Source organism: Mytilus edulis, chromosome 6 (genome assembly GCF_963676685.1).
Source record: "Mytilus edulis chromosome 6, xbMytEdul2.2, whole genome shotgun sequence".
Classification (NCBI taxonomy): domain Eukaryota; kingdom Metazoa; phylum Mollusca; class Bivalvia; order Mytilida; family Mytilidae; genus Mytilus; species Mytilus edulis.
In genome coordinates this window covers 62,383-85,057 of record NC_092349.1, presented here as the reverse complement: position 1 = coordinate 85,057, position 22,675 = coordinate 62,383, and the positions used below count along the sequence as shown (strand labels likewise).

General features: G+C 31.5%; 1 protein-coding gene across 4 annotated transcripts in view; it reads right to left on the bottom strand.

Moving 5' to 3' along the window:
• The window catches only part of LOC139526877 (autism susceptibility gene 2 protein-like), a 133,368-nt gene extending 111,473 nt beyond the window's left edge, over positions 1–21,895 (bottom strand). For 3 of the 4 annotated variants that reach the window (XM_071322010.1, XM_071322012.1, XM_071322013.1), the window contains exon 1: positions 21,472–21,885. In XM_071322010.1, the coding sequence (XP_071178111.1) occupies positions 21,472–21,693 (222 nt within the window). In that variant the 5' untranslated portion in view covers positions 21,694–21,885. Of the gene's footprint in view, positions 1–21,471 lie in introns of all 4 variants that reach the window. The other variant, XM_071322011.1, reaches the window with a different exon arrangement.
• Positions 21,896–22,675: the final 780 nt, after the last annotated feature.

Here is a 22,675-nt window from a genome sequence, read left to right as displayed (position 1 = left end):
TAAATCTATTTTATGTGTATTTATGTGTATTTATGTGTATTTAAGTGTATTTGTGTGTATTTGTTTGTGTCCTTTACATACAAAGTCCCCCAAGGATACACAAACAGGCAAGGGATTTGAAAGTCATAGAGCTCTTAGGTATAATATAATTGGTGCAAATTTTGTATTCCTGCAGCTTTATAACAAAACATCAACTCAATAAGTGTTTAATGGCTTAATAGATAAAACACCCCACCCCATACAATCTCAGTGTGCTTAAATTCTGTAAAATTACCATAATATGATAACTTTGCTCAAACTGGCCTTATCTCTAAATATTGCGATTTTAAAAATCCATTATATAACAGCCTAAAATTACTCTTAAAATATTGATTGTTTAGATAAGGTTGAAGTATCTTTTCTCTGTCTACTATACATTCAAAAATTGACGACAAATAAAATGTTCCTTTTTTAATCAAAGTTTCAATTTTTGTTAAAATATGCAAATTAAGCAAGGTCATTCAGGTCTTCCACCTCACAGTCAGACAATCAGGTGTCTCACTGCGGCCACCACCTGATTGATATTTGAGAAACCTGCCTTACCTAACCGTAACACCTCAGAATATTCACCATATATTGTCCCCGAACTACCAGTGAGTTTCTTTTTGACGAAAAGAAAGATTTTTGTTTTTCTTTGTCACAATGACATTCAATCTTTACAATTTTATTTATGTTCAGTGCAAACAAAGATTACCAATAACACAGAGTTACATTTAAACTTTAAATAGCACCTGACTGGGACTACATTCCATTTGAACTCCGACCTTTCAAAGGTGGAAACACTCAAGTATGTAATTTACCTAGCTAAAAGATCTCAATCAATTTTAAACTGATTTTTACAACTTATCTGATTGAATTGTACTGTTGAGCTTTAAAAAGTTAATCTGAATAGTTTAATAAGATCGAAGGATCAGATCGCCAATTAATATGCAGCTTGTGTCTTGTTTATATGATGTCTGCCGAACCAGCTATTTATTAGTAACAGATAATAATCCACTCTCCTTTGCTATTTGACAGAGTAATGCCTACAGTAAATTGTCTGACTTGATAAGTAATAACAACCTTCTAACAGATATTAATTAGCCAATAAACTTCATAATGAAAGGTTTAAGTATACACACATATATCTACACTACATTGTCCTGTCACTCTTTGTTGACAGAAAAAAACTGATCAGCTACAAAATTGGACAGCCATTAAAGGTCTACACCATTTATTATGCCACAAAGTAAAGCCTAGAGTAGTAAATATTTAGCCTACGTTAATCAGAGGAGATAAAGGATTAGTCTTTATAAGGTGGTAAGAGCAGTCCTTGACTATCAATGTAGAACAATGTAACAATTGGTGTTGTGACAGTAACGCCTCACTTTCAACACTATCATGTTTAATGTTAGTGCATGGCAGTCATTTTTGATTGGTGGAGGAAGCCTTAGAACCCAGAGAAAATTATTGATTTCTATTAAGTATTCTAAGAAAAACCAAATACAAAATTTATGCAAGTAGCAAAAATTAATATGGTAGATCTTGTTATCAAAATAAATTCAAACCCCTGTAAATCTAAATTTGTATTATTTTTTTTAAATTCACATGTTTGTTCAAAATTTGTCTTCACTTTCTCATTAACCTTGGATCATAATGAAGTGTCGCATGTGTCATATGTTTGTACTCTCACCACCATCCCAACTTTTTTCCTTTTTCCTCATTAGGGCCAAGAACACTATCCTTATAAGTAGTTCTCGGAAACTCCCAATAAATTTTCCATTTGATAACCATACCATACATGTACGGTACATAAAAGAAACAGCATTATAAGAAATTTCAATTCAACTCTGCATAACAACTCATTTCCCTAAAGCTCATCAATACGGTATAAAATTTCCATCACCAGTAAAGCAAGCTCATTTGATGGGATAGGTTGTACAAAGCCATGTTATAATTTTGTGAGTTAAGTACCCATTAATAAAGATGCTCTGAGATCACAATATACAACTATAGGATAATCAATTACTTAATCAATAATTGAAAGGACTTTATTGTGCATTCATGACTATATGCTGTACAACCTGAGAGCTCATTACAAAATGTTATTACATTTTTCTTTTAATTGTCTCTGCTTTAAAAAAAAAATGGATTAAACAATAAAGAGCGAAGACTGTCCAAGGAGGTGAAATATAAGGTATCACAATCACATAACTGAATTATTTGTTTCTAACTTAGCATCTTTCAAAAGATCAGCTCTCCTAAAAGATTCACTCCCAGTAACAGTTTTCCCTAGGCTGTTTTAAAGCGCTGACTTAGGTATTCCGCGCCATCCCATTTTAGTCTCCTAATATTTTTTTCAAGCAATGTTCAAATTACTTCTGACTAATATTTTGTTAGGCAGTAATTTTGCTTGGTACTAAGTATTAGTGCATTGAAAAATATTGCCCTGTCACAACCATGACCAATAAAATCTATATATAAAGGTTAAACCTTATATTGTGAATATTGACCATGTAAGAGTGGTGAGGCCAAAATTAAAAATATGTTTGTTTCTCCTCCCCCACCCGGGTCAAAAATAAGCCCCCGGATAAAAAAATTATTTTCCACAAAAAAATCGAAATTATTTTTTTCCTGAAAATAATTTGTTTCCATTTTTGGAAAGTGCTTGAAAGCAGAAGGATTGATAATCTAAATGAATACACTCAAATTGAGCACAAACAACTGATAAGTGGCTTGGACTGGACAAGTCAAACCATTCATGTGACCATGCTATGACAATCACATCCAGTTAAAGAGAGGGGAGAGGAAACAGACATTCTTTTAAATGTGGCCTGACATTTGAATTAAATTAATGTTCAAAGTGCAAAGGTATTTACAACAGGTTTACCTAAACAAGACAGATTTTTGCTCTAATGAGGTGTCATAATTTTTAAAGTAGGTTTGCCTGCACTGTATTACGATATCTTTAGTAATTTTGTTCGGCAAAATATTTTTAATTTGTTCCTTTCTATTATCTCATCCATTTCTTTCTGTTTTTCAATCCTATGGCATAAATTGAATTCCAATTGAAACATGAACCATAACAGCCAGGTTTATATCATCTGAGACCAGAAATTTCAAAAGCAGCGAAAACATTAAGACAAGACAATGAAAGTAAAGTGATTGTCATTACTCAAATGGCCCATGGACTAATGACTCTATTTTTTAAATCGGATAATAAAAATTACGCCAAAGTTAATTTAAAGAGTAAATGTTCCATGACTTGCAATTATAATTATGTTTAGTAATGTGTGTGTGAAAAAAGCGTTTGATATTTAAAAATATTTTTTAAAGGGGGATATGAGTACATTGATAATAGCTTTCATATATTTACATTATTTATCTCTGTACGTACCTTACACTCACATTTTATAAACAATACTTCCCAAAGAAATCTGTGACATTAAAATCAGCCATTGATGTCAGGTTATCAAAGAAATCTGTGACATTAAAACCACATATTGACACATGGGTAAACCAATCAAAATCAAATGTAATTATCTTCTTAATTGTGACTAAATAATAATACAAACCTGTACTTTACTGATTGTTAATTTGCCTTTATTCAGAAATAATGTTGCGACTGCATTTACTATTGCGATTTTTCACAAATAAGCAATAATGCAAGTTGAATAACTTGCAATTTTAGGAAAAGCTTTGATTGTATTTTACTCTTATGTCGGGTTGTTGTCCCTAAATTGACAAATACATATTCTCTATGTATTGATTGAACGTGAAATTTTGTTTGAACAATTGTCTTCTTCACTGGTCATATGTCAAGTGAAAATGTCTGAAACAGCCCCTTTGCAAACTCAATAATATTCAGGGTTTTATACATTTTTTTTTAGAACTAATCAAACTGCACACATTGAATATACAACAACCAACCTAACATTGTTTATTATATTCATGTAAAGTACCATGATTGATTGAATGCAAGACTTTAAATGTATTCACCAACCTTAACAGTAAGTAAAAATTGTTATAATTTAATTGAATTACCTGATTACACAAAAATGTACCCCATGGATTTAAATTTGTGAAAAGGTAATAAATATTTACATGCTATGATACCACTGTGGATCAGATTTAACAATATTTTAAAACTTTGCAGATTTAAAAAAAAAATTTAAACTTATCTATTTGTCATATGTTTGTATTAAAAAAAAGATTTTTTTTTGAAAATGTCAATCAAATACATTGTAGTGAATAAAATTTGTTGTTGCAAAAGTTAATCATTGAATTATACTTTAAAAGGTGATTTATCAATTGATAATTTGATTTTGATATGTTAACTGGTATTTTACCATAACAGTATTTGCAGGCATCAATTAGTCATTTGAAAGTATCAAATTGAGTTTTAATTAGCGAAAAATTGACCATGCTGATCATATCTGTATACCTGATTCAGTTTAAGATTAAATATGATAGTCTCTAAAAGAAAATAAATCCAGCAAAAACATTTTCTACTTATGCTATATATACAAGGCGTTATAATAAATTCAACCTTAAACCTAAGTTAAGTAATATATACAAGGCGTTATAATAAATTGAACCTTAAACCTAAGTTAAGTTGTCGTTCTATATATATGTAATACTCAAGTACTCATTTCAAAAAAACTTAACATTCTTCTTTTTTACACATGATAAAACCCATGTACACAGGCAGGCTTCATTTAAGATTGAACAAAAGAACAATGTGTCCTTAGGACAGATGTTGGAACAGACGTACCTTGGACAAGGGAAAAACTTAAGGCCCCTCTTGAGGAAACGATGATAGTCCGTCGGAAGAGGACGATAAATGGCTGACCCGTGTTAAGAGAGAGCCATATCTCTTGCACGTTGACTCCCTTGTAGATTTCGAAAAAGAGTAGGCTACATGCCGCTACAAGGCAGCACTCGCACCCGCAAAGTTGAAAGGGATTAATATAAGTTGCAAAACTTGTTTCCCAATCCACTATAAATACATATGTTTAAACTAAACTAAGGCCCCTCCATCACGAATTGGAAATTTAAAGCAGACTGTGTTGATTAGTCCTGCAGTCACTGAGTGTCAGACCTGACAAATTTGATCAAGTAGACTACCAGAACTCTGGAGTGTTGTATACTACATGTACTATATATATATATACTTAATACTAGTATTAAAAAGAAAATTGGTTTGTGTCCTCTTCAGTATATATATATAAGTACGTCTGAGTCAGTGACAACCCTACAACAGATGTATCCATCGGATCGCCATCAATGATGGTGATACATGGCTGTGTACATAATGTATATACAACTCGTCTAAACATCAACCCAACAATGTTAGATGATATGTAATTACAGATAATGATACATTGATGAAAGCTACTCAAATAAACTCAAAATAGATTTTAACAGCTCTGAAAAGGTCATGGTTATTTATTTTTTTGTGTAAAACATAGAATTCACAGATATTTAACATAACCATTAAGAACATCTGATATCATCAGATGACCATTTACATTTTCATAGCAACAAGCTCTGAAATTACAAATTACAAATTTGATCACCAATGCTATTAACTTGAGCTGAAAATTTGATCTGAAAAATACATTATCAAGTATCTCAAATTACACCCATCATCTGCAGCTGAAACTCAGTTTCTTAATAACGTTTTTATGCATGTCTATGCGCTTAATGGCGACTTGTCTTTTGTCAATCTACTGATGAGGACACAAACCAATTTTCTTTTTAATACTAGTATTAATTGCCCCTGAGCTATGTGTATGATTCACGACATCCAAAACCACATTATTATTTCATTTCCACAACAATATTTACAAATATACCTGCCTAATTAATTTGACAATTAACTAATTAAGGCATGTCCCAACTGATAATTAATCCACGTCTACATATTTTACTACCACAATCATAAAACAACATCGATAACTAGAAATTCAACACCAGATGCTTGCAAGCGATCATATAAAAATCTTTCAATTCATATGCTCTGATCTGATAGAAAACAAACCGGCTATTATCAACAGAAATCGTTGGAAGTACATTTGTATTATTGGTATTGATTCGGTATTGTCAACTGTGGCAATCTTTATTCTTCAGGATTTTCTACACGTCACCGTCACATTAATGTTACATTGTAGCAAATGTGATTTTATGCTACAATTGTTGAATATCAAATGTACGGCTATTGATAACAGGTTATTTTTCTTTCCTTCATTATTCATATGTATTTAATAGCTAAAGATTTAAACTCAGCCGTCCACTTTAATTCTGGATTTTATCCTTTCTAAATAATTGCAGTTACTCACAAATTATTTCATAGCATAAGGAGACATCTGGGGCATTATAAAATTATTATCTCATGCATTTTTATTTCTGAATCCATTTAATGACAGTTTAAACATACATAAACTAATTTCAGACAAATTATCTTTTGCTCTTTTTACTTTCTAATCATCAATTATATTTGAAAATTTGAAAAAATAAAAAAAATTCTTACTACAAAATTCAGGCGTTTTAATTATGAAATTGTCAGAGGTTAATCAATATCTTATAAGGACATTAAACAATTTATTAGACTTTTTCTGGACTAACAAAATTTAAGGGGGAAATGGGGGGGGGGGGTCCAACATATGTAAATCTTTATCAATTTCCCCAAGCTGCTATATAATGATTGATAAGGTATGGAGATTTTGGTGTCCAGATGAAACAACTGCAGTTGTGTGGCAACAAAAACATACAATTAACATTTTTGCTGATATTTCCTAACATTAATCTCCATCAATTCATAAAAAGATAGATATCATAAGAAAATCTGGTCTTAGATTTTGACACATGTGCTGTGATGTTCTTATTGGTTTTATACACTCCTTCCTCTGGTAAAGAACTAAAGGAAACTGATATGGTTAATTCAATAAATATTTTGTTTACAATAACAAAGAAATTATAATCCTTTCCTCCCAGATTGATAAAGTGACTGAAGCCTATACAGATTATTATATGAGCAAGTCAACAATTTATTTTATTAATCCTCACAGGCCTCACAACACTTGTATATAAGTAGCCACTTGTGTAACTTATATTATATTACCACTTTTGCTTGTACAGAGGATAGAAACAAAAACCTTGGAGAAAGTTTCTGTACCAACTTCCTGTTTGGCGTAGGTGTAGATTCTAACGAAGGACCAGGTCTTTTGTTACAAAAAGCTATTCATAAAGCAAACCCCCTCGTCACCACACAAGTACGAAAAAACCTAGGTCTCTTTAATCGCAGCGAGTCTATGCTAAGCCTATCGGTACATAAAAATCCAGGTGAAATCCAATTATCAAGTAATACCACTATCGCCCCATACACGCCATTTAAACAGACTATGTCATAAGTGTCAAAGTGTCGTGATTTAACGACTTATACTTAGATTGTCTAACAAATGAAATGCCATCCGCTTACAATGGATATGTCAGCTATAGGGAGACGAACTTATTTTTGTCGCTTATAAAAATCGAAGGAAAGGGATAATGTAGATCATAGTCCTGATTTTTTTTTTACATCAAAGCAATTATAAAAAAGACTATTTTTGATGGTACAAAATGTATGACCTCTTAATAGTCAACCTGACTAGTAAAATAGTCCCTACTTCATACTTAAACACAGGCTTTTTGTTCATGTTAAAGTTTGCATAAAATCCATCTCATAAATGTATTATCCTTTTCAAATGTTATTAAAAAGTATTATTATATAATTTCATCTGAGTGGGCAATGCAATTTTCAATATAATTTATTTCAAAAGGGGCATACCAGTAATAAACTCCTTTAAGACTTGTATATTAGCTAGAGCACTCAAGATTTTCGGATACTGACAATCGTCCAATATATGTTTTGCTAATATCAAACCCAGAGGTTCATTGAGTGTTATTAATTTCACAAAATTAAATAATATCAGGAATTAATTAAGCAGACAATGCATATACTACAAAACAGGGGACAGATGGATGCAAAGACACAGAGACACCTTAGTTATTTCAATGTCCACCTTACTGTGTTGCAGAAAGTGACAATTAAGCTCTATCTTCTTGTTTATGCATAAACTGTGCACAAGATGCTTTTACATACATACATGATACACTTGTGCTTCTTGAGATAGGGCTTTTATGCTTGCACAAGCTTTATACTGCATGAGCTTTGCATTGTGTTGTATATATATATTTCTTGTGTAATTACATGATATATATGATATTGCTTTGATTAATTATGTTAATGTTTACATAATAATTCAGTTATGATGTAAGAGCTTTGAAACATAGAGCTGAGACATATTCTATGTTATGTATGTATAAATATCCAATTTACAAAAAATATATATTACTTACAAATAAACTACATTTTAAGTATCTAAGAATTCAATGAAATTGTTACATTCAAATAAATGTATGTTCAAATGTACCTTTAATATTTTACAAGTTTTAGAACAAAGACAAGCCTTTAATATTACTGAAGGTTTGCAGAGAAAAACACAGCTGGAATTTCCACTTGCAATTTGACCTTGTATCAAAGGTCATCAAAATCTAAAACCCTCCTAACCCGAATAATCCAGTCGTTATATTACGATCACTTCGATCACACTGACCGTAAGGGGGCGCTGTAATTATTCGAGTTAAAACCCTCCAAGAATTCCTACCAGGGAAAATCAAGTAACAAAGATGAGATTGTAAAATATCCTTAAATTCCCTCTTTTCATCCCTTCAATACTTTACTACATTCACCCTCTCATTCTGTGTAACCTAATTATTCCATTAATATTCTAGATATCAACATATGTTTTTGTAATCACTTTGTAAGTAACAGAATATTGTGAGAAATACTTCAAACAGATGTAAGTTAAGTTCAAAAATATAGTTTTTGTTTTCTTAAGATATAGACGTTTTTTTTGCCATTTTCCAACCAGCAAAATATAATTGGACAGTATTTCTGCTGTATCATATGCTTGAAGTCTGTTTCTTATAGTCTTGATACTGATTATTGTACACCTATCAATTCTAGATGAAGAAGATATAGATTTAATACTTCATTATTAATATTTAATACTTATACTAATTAATTCAATTACATATTAACTTAGTAATAAGATAGAAATCAACCTTTATGCATTAACAAGTGCACATAAAGTATACATGTACATGTATAAAATAAAATTGAGAATGGAAATGGGAATGTGTCAAAGAGACAACAACCCGACCATAGAGAAGGTCACCAACAGGTCTTCAATGCAGCGAGAAATTCCCGCACCCGGAGGCGTCCTTCAGCTGGCCCCTAAATGTATACATTTTTGATTTATTTTATAACTTTCTTATGTTTTTTAAGGTTTTTATAACAGCTCAATTTTCAAACATGTTCTATTAAAATACAGATTTTGTATAGAGATGTTTTCAATCAGAAATAGGTTAACAGATGTATTGATATACATTTACATAAGTCTGATTCCCATCTATTCACACAGCTCAATATTAACTGTTTCACTCAATCCATATCTTTTTTTAAATAAAAATTGCAAACTAATTTTTTTAAGAGAGTTGCCATTTGAAATAGTGAGCTGCCTGAGTTGGGCTATTTACCACTAACTTAAAGATACCCAGTGTCAACTTATTCCAATACTTATTTAAACAATATGAAACTTAAAACTTAAAGCTTGAACATATAGTTGATAAAAAATGTTATTTAATGTATATACCCCTCTGACTCAGCACCTCACACTATTTGACTTAATATGGTTTTAAATTTAAAGCTGATATCACATTTTTTTTTAAATATTTTAAATATTTATATGCAACAATGTAAATTACTAATTAAAAACAATGCACTCAATACCTTGTAATAGGAAATCATGACAGGTTTTAAATTCTGGTTTCATAGAATAGTTTCCTGGTAAATTTTTCCTCCATAACATCAATGATACATGTATAAGCAGAGGTTGCATAATTGAGCATGAATGTTTTAAAAGTACTTATCTTTATACATTCATGAGGCCAACCAGAAATAATCTTCTTTTTTTAAATTCAGCAGTCATTTTAATTTAAGAGACATAAATTCCAACTAAAACATCTCAATTGATAAAATTACATACATTTTTTAATATTATCACATATCAATTTTTTTAATGGGGTTCGTAATAATCAAAGAGCTGATAGCTCTGAGGTGGAAGAAGGTGAATAAAAGGTACCTTGAATTACCATAAAAGCAGCCCCACTAACCCAGTCTGCTTTGTTCCATTATCGTTATGAAGTATTTTTTTTCTTCAAACAAGAATGTGTCATAAGTACATGGATTTCCCATCCTACAATCATTTGTATGTTTAGTGGACTGTGAAAATAAGGTAAAATCTTTAATTTGGCAGTAAAATTAAAAAGATCATATCATAAGGAACACATGTGTACTAAGTTTCAAGTTGATTGGATTTCAACTTCATCAAAAACTACCTCGACCATAAACTTTAACCTGAAGCAGGACGGATGGACAGACCAGAAAACATAATGCCCATAAATGGGGCATATATAAAAATAGTAAGACTTGTTACATACCCGCCAACTTTTGAAAGTTCCCATGGGGGCTTTTAGTGCGCGGCAACAATTTTAAAGGTTACAATTTTTAGCGAAGTATTTTGCACGATCTGGATTGTCTAGAAAAAGTGTCATATTTGTATGATGAACTTACATGCCTTTTTCTTAAGTCTGTTTGCATGATTCTAGTTATTAAATCGGTAGAAAAGATGAACATGTAGCTAGCAGACCAGGGTTTATTTTCTTGTGTAAGAATATTAGATGCTTGTTGAAATTTCCAATTTTGAATTATGCACAAAGATGGACCTTTAACAGGTTGGAAACAACACTCCAAATGAGTGGTTACCCTCATTGGAAGAACATTACAACCCACTGTAAAAAATGAGCACCTTTTCCCCAAGAACTATGCATCTATCAAGTATTAAATGGTCAAAACATGTCAAAAGAATTTTGAAGTCTTCTTCCACCAAAAACAAGCCTAGAATATTATTTAAATAAATCAATTGGATATTAAGTCCTTTTGCTTTTATTACGATGTATTATACACTATTAAAGATCACAGGGTCGAGGATGTAACAAACCCTTCTGACGAAAAATTGAATAACCCAATGGATTTTATTAAGGCGTCTAGTTGTGCATTCAGGTATAACAGTGTCTATGAAAATACCTAACATACCACATATAATGTGTATGTATTGTGAGTAAACATTAGCAAAGAGAATCGATAACACTGTATGTCTCATCATTTAGTTAACTATCATGACTGAAGATTGAAAAACCTTCGACATTCTTCAGACAAAAATCCCTCAATGTAATCTGACACCAGATTGATTCATTTGTACAGAGATCAATTTACAATTTAGGTGAAGGCTTGTGTGTGGACAGTTTGAATACAATACAAATGTAAAGCAGTGTATGAAATGACCATAGAATGGCCCTGGCACCATGCTATCTATTGGATGTCTTAGGCACCATAGAATGGCCCTGGCACCATGCTATCTATTGGATGTCTTAGGCACCATAGAATGGCCCTGGCACCATGCTATCTATTGGATGTCTTCAGGCACCATAGAATGGCTCTGGCATCATGCTATCTATTGGATGTCTTAGGCAAAATTATGGTCAAAGGAGCAAAAGGATTAAAGGCACTACTACATGACCCCTATTTCTAGTTTATTTTCAATTTAGGATTACTGGTAAATCGGGGCATTATCACAATCATAATTATAGATAACATATAACACTGACTAGATAGGAAATAGATATTTGAAAATTTACCTATTATCATCTGACATCATGAGGTCACAAATGTTTTTTTTTATTATTATATAACATATTAGTGAAAATGAAACTGAACAAGTCAAAGGGCCTTATGCTCGTGTATGAGATCTATTCAATGAATTGTGTATGTGGTGTCTTTTGTCAACAGTAATACTTCTTTGTGCTATTCCTACATGCATGTACTGTTACATAGGCTTTACAAAGGCAGGGGCGGATCCAGCCATTTACAAAAGGGGGGTTCCAACTTGTGTCCCCATTCATATATACATTAGTCGTGATATATTGACAAAAAAAAGGGGGGTTCCAACCCCCGGAACCCTCCCCTGGATCCGCCACTGCAAGGCGACCTTTTGCTTGTTGCCTCACTGTAACCCTAGTATGAAATACAGCAATTCAGAAGGATCATGTTTGACCTTTGCTATGGTCTTTTTTTTTTGGCAAAGAGAAATTTAACCTGATGTAAATATGTGGTGTCATGAAAAAGATGCCAAATACTTTCTTTTTCGATGTACTTTTAATCAGTAATATAGACATAAGCCAACAGTTATTATATGTGTTGGGGGAATCTAAATGTTCGTAAGACACCTAGACATTTAAATAATTACTTGGCAAGATTATCTGAATTAATCTAAAGCATTTCTTTGATCCAAAAATTCATTAACTCATTGTTGATTTGATATCAAACAGTTCAAGAATAGGGTATATATATATAACATAAAGTAAAAATGTCTACCTTTAATATAAACTGTTACATAATATAACACCAATAGAACTTAAAATATGTTGTGAACTCCAAAAAGTTAAGCATCAAACAAGTATATGTTCCCATTAGACACATGTGTTATCCCGCTCTTTACATTTTCCAAGTTATAACTTTTCTTATATCTTTAGATAAATAAGTTTGATGTAAAATATCCTGACAATTTTAGCATTGCTGTTTGTTATTTTAGAGATAATCAATGCAGCTGTCAATCATGGACCATATTTGTATGTTATTCATTAATTTCATTATAAATCATTTAAAATGCTTTAATATTTACACATCACATTTTTAATGTACATGTGCATCAAACTTTCAATGTACTCGATCATATAATGTACATGTGCATAAAATTTTATGATCATGTGCATCAAACCTTTAATAAACATGTGCATCAAACTTTAAATTTACATGTGCATGAAATTTCTTATGCTACATTTGTACATGTGCATCAATTTCTTATGTACATGTGCATCTAACTTTTATGTACATGTGCATCAATTTCTTATGTACATGTGCATCAAATTTCTTATGTTATAATCATGTGCATCAAAATCCTAATGTACATGTGCATAAAAAAAAAATATGTACATGTGCATCAAATTTCTTATGTACATGTGCATCAAACTTCTAATGTAAACATATAGATCTTTGATGTCAAATGATCCATGATACCACATTTATAATTTCAATGGCCTCACTTATAAACAAAGCTTACAACATCAAATAAACAAATGTACAGCTCTCCTACACATGTTTAACATTGATGTCTGAAGAATTAAGATTTATCAGGTCACCACCTTGTCTCACTGGTAATTTAAGTCAATATACTATTTACATGTAAGTCAACTTGTAGACATGGTAAATAAATACTTTAATGGATTATAATTTTTCAATTGGATGGATTGATGGCTGTTTAATGCCTGGTGAGTAATTTTTCAGTCATCATGTCCACTATAATGTGGGCAGTTAATGAAGTCACTGTCACTGGACCTGCAGCCATCAAAACAAATATCAATGTTAAAAACACCTACTTGAACAGCACTACACATATTATTAAAGATGGGTAAAATTTGTCACAATAATGTAACCAAACAGAGGCAGATTTGGGAGGGGGTCTATATGGAGCTAATTTATTGTTGATAACCATTAATGAATAGATTTTTTAAAAGTGCCACTCCTAACACTGTCTTGCCTGAGTCTCAGGGCCCTTTTTTCAAAAATCCTCGATCAACATTTGTGAAATGTAGCACTAGATTGAAGATGGAAAAAGAAAACCCCAACATAAGTCCAATGTCAGGACATTTTGTCGAAATTTATCTAAGATAGAAATTATCGTATTATGTAGGTTTTTTGGCTGGAGACCATGAGAGTCAGGGCTAATTTTCTACTGGTTATGTGATTTCTTTATATGTCAAAGTGAAAATCACACTTTATAAATTTTGTGAATCTGGATAATCGATTCTGCATACTTTTCTAAAAATCTCCTAATAAAGAATGCTCAACACAAATATGTGAGGCCATTTAAGGACTATAACGGAATTTACTAGAATATCTAAAGGTCTTAAATAAAAAAGCCAAATCCAAATTAAATAAGGTGATCTCAAATGTCTTCAGCTAGTTGATCTAAATTTCTCTAATGACAATAAGCAAACATCAATCAATCAATCTTATACCATTATGATTCAGTAATTCCCTTTTTGTTGAAAAGTCCTCTAAATGCTAAATTATAATTCTCCGTTCAATTATTGTGTTACACCATTGGAACACTGGTAACTGTAGTTAATGTGAAATTGATCTGCTCGTTCATTTCAACTAGAACATAACACGAGAATCTTCATATTAATAATTCATTTGTAATTAATTGTAATGTCGTAATTAAGATTAATCAATAAGGCATTTTAATGAATCTGTGTTTAATGTGGGTCTGCCACAGTTTTTCACTTTTAAATTAATTAGCAGATCAAAATATTAATAGAATATATTTATTTTCAACTATATATATATATCCTATCCAAGAATAATGCATGCCTAAATTGCCTAAACATACTGTCTTTGCTCAATAGCCTCACACCTTTAAATTTAATATAAGTAATCAGTCCTGAGTGCGGCTTGCAAAATTATGGGTTGAAGTATGTATTTTTTTTACATGTGTATAGAATCGACAAATATATTTGATTTTAAAAAAATGTGAGTCTTACTCTGGTTTTAATGTAGACTGAAAATATATATATATGTGTACATGTACTGTAGTAAACAGTATAAACATTGAATAACACAATATGATGTGCAAAATGTACATGTGTAGAAGAAGATCTATGTATATACAAATGTATCCATTCAACGTAATGGAATTTGATGTGACTGTCATACAACAGAGAGGTTTAGCAAGCTTATAATTAAACCAGGTTTAATCCACCATTTTCTACATAAGAAAATGTCTGTACCAAGTCAGGAATATGACAGTTATTATCCATTCGCTTGATGTGTTTGAGCAATTGTTTCGCCATTTAATTAGGGACTTTCCATTTAAATTTTCCTCAGAAATCGGTATTTTTGTGATTTTACTTTTCACTTATTTTAACTTCAGTGAAAACTAAGCCTATCTGATTGCAAAAATGCAGTGATAATTAAACTAAGAATGGCTGTTCACAAGTCAATAAAAAATTTCTTTGCATTCACCCGAGGGAATATAGAATCATTCTTCCGATTTCCCTACAAAATTAATTTAATATCGTAATACTCTGGAGAAACAAGCATTTGTATCAGGGAAGCAATCTGCTACAGTTACAATACAATTCTCTTCTTAAATAACAATGCACTTGTCAAAACATCCAGAGACAAAACTAACTTATTAAAGTTTACAGAATGATCAAACAAAAAATTGTATGAAAACATTTAAATTCCCAACTATGAAACTGAATAACTGTGTTGACTCATAACCTGTGTCGATTTCTATAATAAACAGCGTTGATCAGATCACCTTTCGTGAACACCTGAGCCCTATTTACAGGTAAACAATTTGGTTTAACTACCCCCATTCTTAAAAGCTTTCGCCATTAATCATTAACCGTCAATGACAACCAAGGATGGTTTTCTGGTTAAGCAATAAATGATGGATGACCCCTAAAAAAAGGAATTTTTTGACACTATAGAACCTTGAATGACATAATTAACATACATACAAGTATTATAGAGTTATAACTACATCCATGCAATCAACGTTTACAATCAACGTTTACAATCGTCACACATACATAAACTTACACATAAAAAATTATAACAATCAAAAAATTGCTGTATAATTCATTTGCATGTGCTCCCTGTACTTCATAGTGCGGGGACAATTAAGAAAGCACGAACCCCCAGTGGGCATCTATTCTCAAGGATGAGAGAAAAGCTTATTCAAAATTTTGGACCAAAATATTTCTATTTCTAGTTTAATATACACTAGCTAGCTGTTGATACTATTCCCATTATTGTCACAGGCTTTAAATGATATGTGACTTTTTTTGGACTACATGTAACCAAAATTGTAAATAATGTTTTGTATTGACTTCAGAAATCATGCTTACTTATATACTTATAGTAGCAGACAACTTTGAGGTCTCTGAAAACTAGGGAAACTAAAGGGCTCTGACTGAACCAGGGGAAAAGCTTGAAATCCTGAAAATTGAACTTGACCTGTAACTTGTCATGATAAAACATTTACACACCAAATATCAAATCAATATCTGCAAGCATGAAGAAAAAAGTCTGGAAAACTGATTTGACGGACTGACGAATGGACAGACAGACAGACAGAAAGAAAAAGTGCAAACCAAAAGTCCCCTTAAAGACTTGGTCCGTCCGTAGGAGACTAATAAATACACATGTACATGTGTTGTCACAAGTAGAGAAATAGAGTCAGAATGGTATTGATTTTTTTAACATTTCTTATTTTATCTTGAGTTTAATAACTCCTTTAGAGGAGTCTTCGATGAGACTTATTGATACATGGAAACAAGGGGTAGAGCATTTTTAACATAAAGGTGGGCTGGGAGACATTAATAAACACACATACTTTCTATTGTTATTTGGCCTTACATGTTTTTATACATTAATGACAGATTTTGTTATAATACACATAGTTTCATGTAGACGTAAGCTCTTTAAATAAGTCAAAGCTTATAAAGTTAAATATCTTTTTACCTAAGTAAGGTAAAACTTTGTCTGAGAAAACAAAGAGAAAAGACATTTTTCTCCCTAACCGAATAATTTACGCTATTGATTTATTCCAATTTGCAGCAGCATCAGAACACACTAAGGAATGGGAGACAGCCTTTATGTAATAGAGGAATGGGGGACGGTGTTTTTGTAAGAGTTACATGTATTCATTATTTGACATGGCACAACCTCATTAGTGCTTTGTAATATTCATATGTCAGTTGGTTTCTGGATTATCATTACATGTATGTCTCATTGGGCAATCATACATGTTACACATATTTTTACTTTAATATTATTAAGAATCTGGCCCATAAATGTATATTACATTTAAATACATGTATATATGTTGTGATGTTATAATACTGTTTCAGAAAAGGGAGAAGGTTTGGTACCATTGAAACGTTTAATCCCGTTGCAATTGTTTGCACCTGTCCTAAGTCAGGAATCTGATGTTCAGTGGTTGTTGTTTATTTATGTGGTTCATAAGTGTTTCTAGTTTTTTATATAGATTAGACCGTTAGTTTTCCCGTTTGAATGGTTTTACACAGTCACTAGTTATTTTTAAGCCCTTTATAGCTTGCTGTTCGGCGTGAACCTAGGCTCCGTGTTGAAGACAGGACCTACAATGATTTACTCTTATAAATTATGACTTGGATGGAGAGTTGTCTCATTCAGCACTCATTATCCACATCTTCCTATATCTATATCCTTATTAAATAAATGTACATGCTTACATGCAGTATGGATTTCACTCATTGTTGAAGGCTTTTACAGTGACTAAATACACACAGTTGTTTAAAAATGTACTGTATATAATACAATTATTGACAATATAATATAGATTATTGTCAAGCTGTATAATTTAAAGACCCCATGTCTTTAACTACATGTAAAACAGATGTGAATAAATATATATAAGAGAGCTCATGCCGTGGTAGATATATACATGTATTGTACATGTATGGAAACATTCAAGATTTGATCATCAATATTGACTTTAACTCATTCGCCCCCAAGACATTTTTGGAAAATCAGGCAAATTATATGCAAATGAGCAAACTCCTGATGCTGTAACTGATGCTCATCTATTAAACTACTTATTGGGATTCGGGATTAAAAGTATGGAGGGTCATACGGGCCATCAAATAATGGTTGTCGCCATCACGCCTACAGGCGGGATTGGGGGTTAAAGGGTTAATCATAATGGTCAGACATATTGTGTGTGAAGATCTAGAATCTACATTGTATTTGGCCTGAATGGGCTGTCACTGAATAAAATTTTATTTGGCTGAGACATCATCAGACTTAAAGTGGCTAATCATCAGGTGTAGACCGATTGACAACAGGGCCATCAAACCCTAAGAGTGTATTAGCCCTACATGTACATGAACTGAACATAAGCAAGCATGCCTCTTTGAGAACCCAGCCCCTGTCAAAGGAAATATTTTAAAAATACAAACATTATTAGGTACAATGGACATTTAAGGCATACTATGCCAGAATATTATTGTATGGGAGTGTTTAAAGAATCTTCTGATGTGGGCCAACTGAAATAAATTTTTAACTTAGTATCAAAATCAAAATAAGGGCCTGAGAATTCTTACACCCTGTCTGATAACCACATTAATAATCTGTCAAAGTTTTATCATCAGGATTTTTTGTTGAGACTAAATATTTCCTTCATCAGTATATATAAGATAATTCATTTATTTGTTTTCGGATAATGTATTGAACCAACAGTATTATGATCCTATAAGTGGTGTCAGCAAAGGTCAAACCTTGTTTTTACTGATACACATGTGGTATACATGTACACACATCTTGATAGATATAAATACGAGTGTGTGCAGGGTTGCAAAATACGATAATTTTTCTTTTTAGTTTAAAAGTTTACCTTTATAAAATAAACAGAAAATGATGATGTAAACAATATTTGTTTTTATTTATCAAGATGTATTCAAAGTTTACTTATCAATTTGGCTTGATCATGACAAGACAAATGTAAACCCTCTTCATACATTTCAGGGTCTAGTGAACAAAAGGTTTAAAACTTGGGACCATCTTAAGAGAGGATCATGCACCAGATACATTTGTACATGTATCTAAATTAAAATACACATTCCAAATTGGGAGTTTTAATACTTCTATTGAAACATTTCAATGAATCTTGAATCAATTACAAGAAGTTAATCTTAGAATTTCATTTCTCATACCATTGTTTTAAATTGCACTTCTCTCATGACTTATAAAACAGGAAAATAATTCTTGGTATTTATCACGTGTAATAATTTTGAGAAGAGCTGCAAAGTGTTGTTGTATTGAATTCATCAGTCGAGTGGTATTTTCCGTTTCTATTGTGAATCAACTGTTACTTAAATTTGCATAAATAACAATCAGGGTTTTTACTCTCATCACCACGGCCACATGATTTACTGTATTCAGTCATCACACAATTCCCCAATTCACTCAAGTAAAATTAAAATTAACTACAAGATTCCTCTTTATAAATCAAAAGTCAGCAATGTTTTGTTTACGACTGTATATCAAAGCATTACATGTATACAAATTAAGACAGAGATATGTACTTTTATTACTTTAAATTATAATGGTTCCGCAGACTACATAAAAACAAATTACTGTGGTGTGGTTATTTAATCTGATTTCGTTTTAAATTAAAAGATAGACAGACTTTTTGATTAAAAAAACATTTTTTTTTAATTTGTAAAACAAAGACGTGGATACATGAGAAAAGCCTGTACATGTAACTACAAAAACCCCAACCCCTGTTATAAATGTCAATCTTCCTTAGCATGATGTCAGACATGTTCAATTGGAGGACAAAAAATATTGGAAATAATGTGTTTTATATTTTATATTCTTAGAAGACTGAATTTTATTTCAAAATTTTTAAATCAATATAAAATAGTAGTCAATGTTCATAAAATATCCACAAAAGAGAGTAAAATTATTTAAAGATTCTGTAAAAGGTGTGAACAATGAATCAAAACTTCTTTTTGTAAAAAATAGGCATACATGTACTAAAGATATCACTCTTTAGACGTACAGGTATTTTCTTATGGTTACTTGTACATGTACATGTAGACCTACATGTATGTACATTGTATCAGGTTATATGGATGTTTTACTTTTTAATACTTTGTTTTATCATGGTAACTGAACAGTAAAAGAAATCTGTAAAAAATTGAGTGGGTCTGACATACATGAACTGTACATGTATGGGTCTTTGTGTGATGCAGGATTGACTGCTTTTTGTAAGATCAACACATTGAAGTTAAAATTATTTTGCCTTAGAACGAAAACTAAACAAGACATGAGAAATTACAAGATTATTATAACAATAAGCAGGATGACATAAGCAATCAGGAAACCTCCTCATCCAAAATCAGAGGGAATAAATAAAATACATTAACCAATATTTTTGTTCCCCCAATGAAGGCGTGCCTCGCAGGGAAGGTCCTTTCAATGCTATTTATAGTATGATTACATGTAGTTTTTGTATAATTGTACCATGACAATGAAGAATAGATTTTGCAAATTATTTGGAGTTTAGGATCCTAAACAAACTTCTAATTGGGAATGGGTTCATTTGATTGGACCCTAAGGATGGAATGCAATGAAAATCCATATTTCATGTAAACCTGATGGATATTGCACTGTTTGCTTCATAATCAACATAACAAAGAAATTCATTATAAAAACTTGCTCCTTACCTTTTTTTTCTACGTTACACATAATTTAATAGGGAACAAGTCTTCTGCAAATTTTAACTACATGTAAATGTATGCAACTCTGACATTCTACCAACTCGGTTTCTGCAGAAGTCAATTAGCTTTCAGTAAACAAAACTGTGTCAAACCAGCAACATTGTTTTAGAATCTCAGATTTATTTATCTGGTATCATACACTGTAGCATACATACATTTGTACTTCTGTTATGTGAGGATTTATCTGAATAAACTAAATGTAAACAAAGACAAAAGACACTCCTATAATACACAAATAAAAGTGTTCTTACAAAGGTGCTGTGTATAACATGTAAAATGTGAATGTGGAATGTCTGTATACTATTTTTGAAATTTCATTGATTTGAAAATCTTCTGTTGAATGTGTTTTGTATATTCAAACTTTCAAGTTTGGGAATACACTTGTTAATAACCAATTAACTACAATCAACAATTAAAAATAACAAGTTTAATTCAATTATCTCAATTCATAATCAAGTTATTCAAAGCTAATTAACACCTTGATTGACCACTCAATTTTAGTATGTGCTACCTGGGGCAATATTACACAGGTAGATTCTACACAGGTTGCAAATAAAGATATAAATACTAATTAAGATTTGTGCAAGGTGCCCCCTGTCAATCAATTGTCAATTTCAAAATGTACATTTCGATACATTGTAATTATTTTAATTACATTGTTATTAATGAGTTAGGAAATTGTACACATACCACAGCAAAGTAGCAAAGTAATCAATCATTACAGTAGCAAATTTCCTAACAATGAAAATACAGGTTTTGAAGAAAATCTGAATAATGGGATTTGGATGAAGACCATCAGATCATGCTTGAATGATCAATGAAAAAAAATCTCACCTCAAGATCTTCGAAGCTTTTAAAACTAAGAATAGCAAACCCATCTATCACATCCTCTTCTGATAAATTAACAATGTTTTTCTTCTTCCTGGGTTTAGATCGGGGTTTGTCTTTGACTGATGGGGGGTCATCATCCCCACTCCCGTAATCAGGAACTTGGTTTACTTGTGCACGTTCGCGGCGTTTAGTAAACCGTTGCTTTTTACTTGTCTCGTTTTCCATTGAAATATTATTCCAAACTAAACATTTTAAACCAATTTTAGAATTAATTCACATCCTAGTTGTATTAAGGTATCGATTTTGCTTATTGAATGATTAATCCATTGTGAATGTAATGTAAAAATCCAAAGAAATATCGGGGATGAAATCCACTGTGTTTGAAATGGCGGAGGATACAATATGGCCGAACTACTCAATTGATTATGGCATATGTTCTTCCGCCGTCAACAAATCTAGTTACAGTGTAAGAATTGGAAAAGTTTTCAGAAATGATTGTTGTGAATTACAAAAATGTAATCTTAAATGAAATGTTTAAATATTTTCATATAATGATTCATATCTGTGTAAATAAAAGAATGAAATTCATTTTTAAATACACACAAATTATTTTATTTTCTAACAGTTTACTGACCATAAAAATTATACATGTACCGTAATTGCCTCTGGCAAAAGTGGTATTTTTACGCCAAGTGCGGTTATTTTTGTTTACCGAAATTATTAAAAAATAATACTGGTGATTATTTTCGTGAAAGATAAAAATAATTTGATTAACTTTTAAACTTTTAAGAGAATGACTTCTTAAATAACGTTTTACAGAAAAATGATTTAACTTTTATTATAAAAGAATGTTTTAATGCACTCGAAAAGAGGAAAAACATTTGAGACCCTATGTCAGAATTTGAGGTTGGTTTTGGGGCCTCACACACTTCTTTTATAAAGAGTAATCACTAAAATAAATTTGATTCTTGAAAGCAATATATAAGAAGAAAAAAAAATCAGGAGAAACTATGAGACTCAGAATGCATCATTTGAAGTATCGGGGAGAGTTCTAAAAAAAATATGTTAATCAATAGCAGAGACATATAATACAATTGTACTATATTTCTCTGTCAATAGTGCACTGAAAAAATAGATATATTTTTGTTGCCACTCAAAGGGAAGGGTCGTACACCTTTTGTTCCGACACTCGTCCGTTTCCTAACGA